The sequence below is a fragment of the Portunus trituberculatus genome, chromosome 31, assembly GCF_017591435.1.
Source record: "Portunus trituberculatus isolate SZX2019 chromosome 31, ASM1759143v1, whole genome shotgun sequence".
Classification (NCBI taxonomy): Eukaryota; Metazoa; Arthropoda; class Malacostraca; order Decapoda; family Portunidae; genus Portunus; species Portunus trituberculatus.
Genome location: NC_059285.1, coordinates 13,803,845 through 13,811,277, shown reverse-complemented (window position 1 = coordinate 13,811,277; position 7,433 = coordinate 13,803,845). Strand labels below are relative to the sequence as shown.

General features: G+C 40.1%; 2 protein-coding genes across 2 annotated transcripts in view; both read right to left on the bottom strand.

Moving 5' to 3' along the window:
- LOC123511187 overlaps positions 1 to 3,972 on the bottom strand; it is a 5,081-nt gene extending 1,109 nt beyond the window's left edge. The window contains exons 1-3 of the mRNA XM_045266846.1: positions 3,807 to 3,972; positions 2,719 to 2,958; positions 1 to 153 (exon numbers count right to left, since the gene is read on the bottom strand). The exon at positions 1 to 153 is cut by the window's left edge and continues 26 nt beyond it. Coding sequence (XP_045122781.1) covers positions 1 to 153; positions 2,719 to 2,841 — 276 coding nt within the window. The 5' untranslated portion in view covers positions 2,842 to 2,958; positions 3,807 to 3,972. The remainder of the gene's footprint in view (positions 154 to 2,718; positions 2,959 to 3,806) is intronic.
- Positions 3,762 to 5,599, bottom strand: LOC123511060 (probable glutamate receptor). Its single transcript, XM_045266674.1, has 3 exons — positions 5,470 to 5,599; positions 4,773 to 5,014; positions 3,762 to 3,991 (listed from the first exon to the last, which is right to left on the bottom strand). Exons 1-3 carry the CDS (start codon positions 5,589 to 5,591, stop codon positions 3,762 to 3,764), a joined length of 594 nt encoding a protein of 197 aa, XP_045122609.1. The 5' UTR covers positions 5,592 to 5,599.
- Between the last annotated feature and the right edge of the window lie 1,834 nt (positions 5,600 to 7,433).

Here is a 7,433-nt window from a genome sequence, read left to right as displayed (position 1 = left end):
CAAAGGATATTTGGTGGAGCTAATGTGGAATGGGCTGTAGCCTTTGTCACCCATGTATTCAGTTTCCATCATGATTCGTGTGATGTAAAAATTACGGATGTATGAAAATTTGCCCTCCAGTACTTTCTGTATTCCCTCCCTGGGCTCCATAAGCTGGAAAGGTAAAGTTAAGAAATAATGAAATGATGAAGGATGGGACACACACACACACACACACACACACACACACACACACACACACACAGAAGCGTAGAACTACATATTCATATGTTGCAAACGCTTTTTGGTTTGCTGGATAAGTCGGAAACATTCTTACAGACAAGCTCACCAGAATAAGATAACGAAGCAGAGCTGAATAGAGGGAGTATAGGCTTCACCCGGACAAGTTAAAGTACATGATAAATAATAAGAGGATTTAACTAGCCTACCCACGAGTCTTCCATTGTATCCACTCCATTTCGTTTCGTACTTCAGTTATTACGACTGGAAAGGCCTGAAAAGGAAGGCTAATATTTCAATTGTCTCTGAATGACTATTGTTTCCGTAACAGGTATAACTTTCTCTGACCCTAAATCGTGTAAACCTTGGTTCTAATCAGCCTACTCTTGTGCTGAAGAGACTCACAGACGGTTCCTTAGCCTTCTATTTCCTGAAACACATTATCTGTTATATTTCTGCTCAAAATGATGTGAACTCTATCCTACATCTTGTCAAAAAGTATTACATCAATAAGAATTTAGGAAATATTAAAGTCTTTTCATATCGCATGACTGGCTCATGATCTTTTTTCCTCCTTTGTTTTATAGACAAGAATTCACCACCATTCTAAATTTCCTCTGACTAAATCAACAGTGCATGAATCCGAAATTTGTTGCTACCTCACCTCAGATTCTGTGACCATATCATGCATCCTATTGAATTTTTTAGTTTAATGTAGTTATTTTCCCTGCCTTCCTTTTATCTCGACCTTCTTAAACATAACGAAAAGAAAACCACACTGACTCAGAAATAGCCAATAAAGGAATCACTACCTTGTGTTAATTCACAAGAGAATTGCCAGTTTGCACCAGAAAGTGTGTGTATGCTTTAAATCCTCATCTAAATATCGTCCCTCATCCACTACGTAGGTACGCCGTGACACAGCCGTTTCAGAACAACTATTAAAAAGATGTTTCTTATTTTTCTATTTACGTATATTTTATAGATTTGCAGTTTTTTCATGTCGACTTTTTAAAATGATCTCGGAAATATAGATCAAGCTTTCGTAAACACCACCGCCTCCACCACCAGTCAATCACCAATCACCAGTGACTACTGAGCACTGATCCTCACTCCTCTCCATCAATAGGCTGCACTACATAGTGTGGTGTTTTCTCGCCTCGCTATTCGGGGTTTTCGACTTCAAACGATTCTTTTGAAGTGAAACGAATGCATACTATGTGGCAAGTACAGATACGACACTAGCAGCTTGAAAAAAAAAAAAAATGTATAGTGAAAGATCAGTGTAAACCTTGAAATTGCAATGGGAAACTAAAGCCTCTCCCCCACCACCTGTGCTCTCTCCAGCCACCGGCATTTAGGCAGATGCACCAATGGTGTGTGTAACGATGCAGAGGAAACAATGAATGGTGGGCATCGGCGAGTCATAACAACAACGATGTTTGTAAACATTCGCCTCGTATGTGCACCAGTTAGTGCGGCGTACAAAGAGGCTCGAATGGTGAACCATTCTCTGCTTAACGTTGGCCATTGGAATCTGCCTTCTATCAGTCATAAAAAAAAAACACCTCTTCTAACTGGTAAGTACCAAGTGCTTTATAAGTTCGTCACTTTAAGTCTACACAAATTGCGGCATTCTCTTACACTTGTACCTGTCTCAATATGGCTTTTCTTACACTTACACATAAAGAGCTTCTCATTCTGAGTAATTTGAAGCCCTTATATACCCACGGCAAATTGTTTATAATACTGACAGCAACCGAAGTATTTTTTTTTATTTATTTATTCATTATTGTTATTATATATATATATATATATATATATATATATATATATATATATATATATATTTTTTTTTTTTTTTTTTTTTTTTTAGGGGACGAGCTCATTTGCTACCATTGTTTTTATCGCATAACCGTACACTCGGAAAGATTGGGGGAATTAAAACAGGCCTAAAACTACCAGAAAAAAAAGTAAAGTTCACCCGGAATTGAAAGGGAAAAATTTTGTGCTTGTCAGTTTCTAGCAAGGAAAAAATCGTATTAGTCTATGCTATTTGTAAAAAAAAAAAATCTTATTGAATAAATAAGAATAAACAAGCTCCTTTGTCCTAAAAAAAAATACACTGCTGTGTCTTCTGGTATCTTGTTCGTAGCTGTCTCTTTGCCTGACTGCTGTCAACTGTATATGTTCTATTTCATCCCTATATTTTACAAATCTTTTAACTGCAGAGCCCCCAGCTGTATTCTTAACAAGCTGTACGTACTTACCTGTTCTTTTGTATGCGACTGTCTGATCGTAAACTGCCATTGCTTAAAACCAAATACTTACAAACAAAGAAAAAGGAATCGTACAGATGAAGTATTGATATACGCAGTCTAGGGTTGTGCTTCTCTTAACAGGAAATAAACCATTGCCTGTAAGCGGTTAAGTCACTCAGTGCAACATTACTTCGTACGAGTCTTTCATGTATGAAATAATGAACTTGCTTCTTATTACCTGCATGTGTTCTTTAACGACATGGAAGGCCGGGATACCACTGGTGCTTAGCAAGCTGTTAAAAGCCCCATTGAAGGACTTTGTGCCCCATTTCCAGCCTTCCTTGTAGCGGCGGTCAACCATCTCCTCCAGGCTGTTTATAGTAGGAGACTTCCCCTGCACAACCAAATGAGACGTGAGGGAACCAGTGTAGGCTGTTCTCAGTATCAGGCAGACAACCAATAGTGTTCCCACAAGTACCTGGAAAGATAATTCTCTCTCTCTCTCTCTCTCTCTCTCTCTCTCTCTCTCTCTCTCTCTCTCTCTCTCTCTCTCTCTCTCTCTGAAAATGATTGAAAAAAATCTAATTGCCATGCACATAATCAATGGAAGGCAAATCACAGGACATTTTGGGCAACATAGCAACAAAGGCGTTCTTCGCCCACAAAGAAAGTGATCCAAAATTCATTGAAAATATTCAGCAGTGATCATTCACATGCAATTTCACATGCAACTTACCCAATAAAGGCTCACTTTATTTCGGTTCAAAGTTTGCAATGAGTATATATATATATATATATATATATATATATATATATATATATATATATATATATATATATATATATATATATATATATATATATATATATAATTTGCACTCATGTATATGAAAAAAGTCGGCGCATGTCAATCATTCAATGTTCATCTGTCTACCTGTCTGTCTGTCTGTCTGTCTGTCTGTCTGTCTGTCTGTCTGTCTGTCTGTCTGTCTGTCTGTCTGTCTGTCTGTCTGTCTGTCTCTCTCTCTCTCTCTCTCTCTCTCTCTCTCTCTCTCTCTCTCTCTCTCTCTCTCTCTCTCTCTCTCTCTCTCTCTCTCTCTCTCTCTCTCTCTCTCTCTCTGTACCGTTACTACTACTGTCAATGGCACCCTTTGCACCATCCTCAAAAACACAGTGAAGTTTATCAAAGGACTGAATAAATTTTAATACATAACTGGGAATTGAAGCCCCTGAGCAGAGCAGACCAGCGACTTAAAGGTATGGAGGCAAAAATTTCAAGCCCTATGATGATTTTGTCTCCGTACTTCGGATGACAATAATATATACCTTGCCAGCGAGTTCCTTGGGTGGCCGGAGCGGTTGTTCCTCCAGAAGTAGCCCCCAGCCATAAAAGAGTGCAGTATTAAAGCTGAGGCGCCTCCCCCCATACACATGCACGCTGATATTTAACAGGAGCCAAAGCGTCGCCGCCCACACGAATATTTCCACCACAACCATCATCCACACCAGACCTAGGATCGTAAGTGTAAGTGCGAAGGTTCGCCAATATTCGTTATCTTGCATTCCTTTTTCTAATTAACAATGGAACTTAATGCCTACTTTTGGTTTCCTCCTTATGTCTTTTGAGAAAATTTTAGTAAAGTTATCCGTTCTTTAGCCTCTTCCTTTCCCAATGGACCTTTTCTCACACTTTGCGTGTCCTTAGTCACCACCCTCATATCTATCTATCTATCTATATATCTATCTATATATCTATCTATATATCCATATATATATATATATATATATATATATATATATATATATATATATATATATATATATATATATATATATATAAACGGAAGTATATTAGTAACCGTTATATACATAAATGTATATGTCATAATACAGCTTACTAATTTTTAATGGTAATTTATTAACGATTCCCTGAATCCCTGAATTCTAAAGGCAACAAACATTATCTATAAAGGATTTTTTGCACATCAGAATTCTTGCTTCACGCTTCATCTAAGGCCATGCTGTATTTGTCCCACATTGATGACGATGATCTCTTACTGTTTATTACTTTCGTCCGTACATGATTTAACAGCTTGTTCTCTCTCTCTCTCTCTCTCTCTCTCTCTCTCTCTCTCTCTCTCTCTCTCTCTCTCTCTCTCTCTCTCTCTCTCTCTCTCTCTCTCTCTCTCTCTCTCTCTCGTAATTCTTGGGAACACATAAAATACTGAGTTAAGTTAGGAATGAGATCTGAAATTAATGTTTCTTGAAATATGCATAATAACGTGTTCTCACCTCCAAACGGGTTAATCAGAGACAAGTACTCAGGTAGAGGCCTTGGTTTTGTGGACAGGATGACAGTGTCTTCATCAATGTATACTCTGCAGAACTCCACGACTACTGCTCTTTGTGGCGTGAGTGTGAGGTCCATGGAGAAATCTGCTTTCTCGTGTTGAAGTGTTCCAACGATCCCTGTCCAATTGCCTCCACTGATTTCAAGTCCCCACTGCTCGTCCTCGGGTTCCCGCACATCATACCTGGCGCAGTGGCTTATTAGCCTTCATATTGCACTCCAAGTCGAAGGTTTTCCCAGAATTTTATCGGCTGCTTTTCTCTACCAAATCATCCCCACCTTCATATCTCTCTATTAGTTCTCTGTTCAGATTTCTTTAGCCATTCCTACATAGATCACCATTCCGTTCCTTTTGTCCTTGTTCTAAGCTGCGTCAAGAACTCCTGTCTACGTGAACCAACTGAATAACTCTGCATTTTCAAATAGCAACACTTAGATTTTCATTGCATTTATATTACAGTAGTTATAGCGCAAAAAATACATAAAGCTGGACAATATATTAGGCGGATCGGCGTCAGAACACACCTGCCAACCGTACCATTGTAAAGAAGTGCCATTCACAACTTTCTCTGAACTCTACGTAGGAAACAGCCACCTGGAGTGCCTCAAACACAGGTCAGTAATATGCACGCTACTCACGTGAAGTTGAGGCTGTTGGCAAGTACAGTGATCATCCTAGTATTGAGGGAGTCGGTGAGATAGGCTACGTTGCCAGGCACATCACGAGAGCACTTGTAGCTGATGTAGGGGAAGTAGTTCATGGCCACGATGCGAAACCGATGCCCGTGGAAGTTTTTTGGATAATCTGGCAGTTGAAGAATAGTTTGAGAGAGAGAGAGAGAGAGAGAGAGAATTCTCTAAACGATCGCTTATTGTTGTGGTGTTACTGTTATTGTATTGATTTTTTTTTTTTTTTTTGTGTGTGTATGTGTGTAATTCACCTCGGTCGTCTGCTGGTCACCCAGCCAGTCTTCCCCATTACAGAGCGAGCTCAGAGCCCATAGACCGATCTTCGGGTAGGACTAAGACCACAACGCACTCCACACACCAGGAAAGCGAGGCCACAGCCCCTCGAGTTACATCCCGTACCTATTTACTGCTAGGTGAACAGGGGCTACACATTAAGAGGCTTGCCCATTTGCCTCGCCGCCTCCGGGATTCGAACCCGGACCCTCTCGAGTGTGAGTCGAGCGTGCTAACCACTACACTACGCGGTGTGTGTGTGTGTGTGTGTGTGTGTGTGTGTGTGTGTGTGTGTGTGTGTCAAAATATTTTGACCAAACAATGTATACATTGAAACAGTTATGAGGAAAAAAAAGTTTTGACGGGGAAAAAGGGGATTGAAAAAGCAACTACAGAAAACAAATGCATATAAAGTCACTCCTCAAAAGAGAAAAGTTAGAAAGAGGCAGACATTGACGACAAACATGTTAGTCTGAGGATGCGTGTTGCGGTTGGCAGTACCTCTCAGTGAAGTGAATCCCTGTGGCACCCCTGCTTTCAGGTACCAGCGGCGCGTCAGCTGTGCCGCGCTCGTCGTCTCGTCACAAAAGAGGCAGCGATAGTAAACGTCAGCATGAGGAATGCCTAGCAAGATTGGTATAAATGTTATTACCTATTTATTTACTTGTTTATTTATTTGTCTGTCTATTTTGCACTCACAGCCAAAACCCAAAACGGCTTACCTTAGTAATCATTCTTGTGTGGTTCTATCCCCTACAAGTGGATAAAATGGGCAATTTACTTAAGGACAAAAGGGTTATATAACTTTTTCCTTGAGGGAGAAGTATCAATATTAACCTGACTTTGCCTTGCGGCGACACAACGGTAACAAATCTAACTAAAATTTATATAGACGAAGAATGTAATCAATGAAACTAGCGTGGAATATCTCCTCGATGTTCTCAGTATTAAATGACCCATGACAGTAATTTTGTTTGTTCTTACATGTATTAGCACGAGTTTCGCTTAAAGGAAACATTATGAGGGATTAAGTTCCTCAGGGTGGATCGCCGGAAATTTAAGATAATAAACATTTTTCATTTGCTGTCATTGAACAAATTTTAGGAGATTATGATGTATTATGACATTTGTGGTGGTGGTGAAGTGCAGTGGCAGTACCTGGTGTGGTGGTGCGGTGCCTGGTGGCTTGATGCTCTATGTGCAGCACGTGGCGGGTGTTGCGCAGGACGTGGTGGCTGAGTAGGCGATCAGTGTCTTGAGTGACTTCACCTCCACTCATCACAACCACGCGCACTTCAGGTCGCTGCCATATTTGAGACGTTGACAGAAATCTGGTACAAATTATTGTAATCATGACATCTGCCACTTCTCCATTCTTATTTGCATCTCCTCCTCCTCCTCTCGTATTATAATCAGAAACCATTAAACCAAGGCTTGGTGCAGCTTGTTTCTAGCAATTGTGATTACCATGATTCATTCTGTGCCCGCAACATCATTCTACGGCGATTCATTACCATTCACTGTATTCCTCGGACATATCAGTCGCTTTCTTGCTGTTTATTCTAAATATATTCCCAGTAGAGGCTGCTCAGCCACTAATATGGCCGCCGACAACAGGTTCAGCCAGTGTCTTCTGCTAT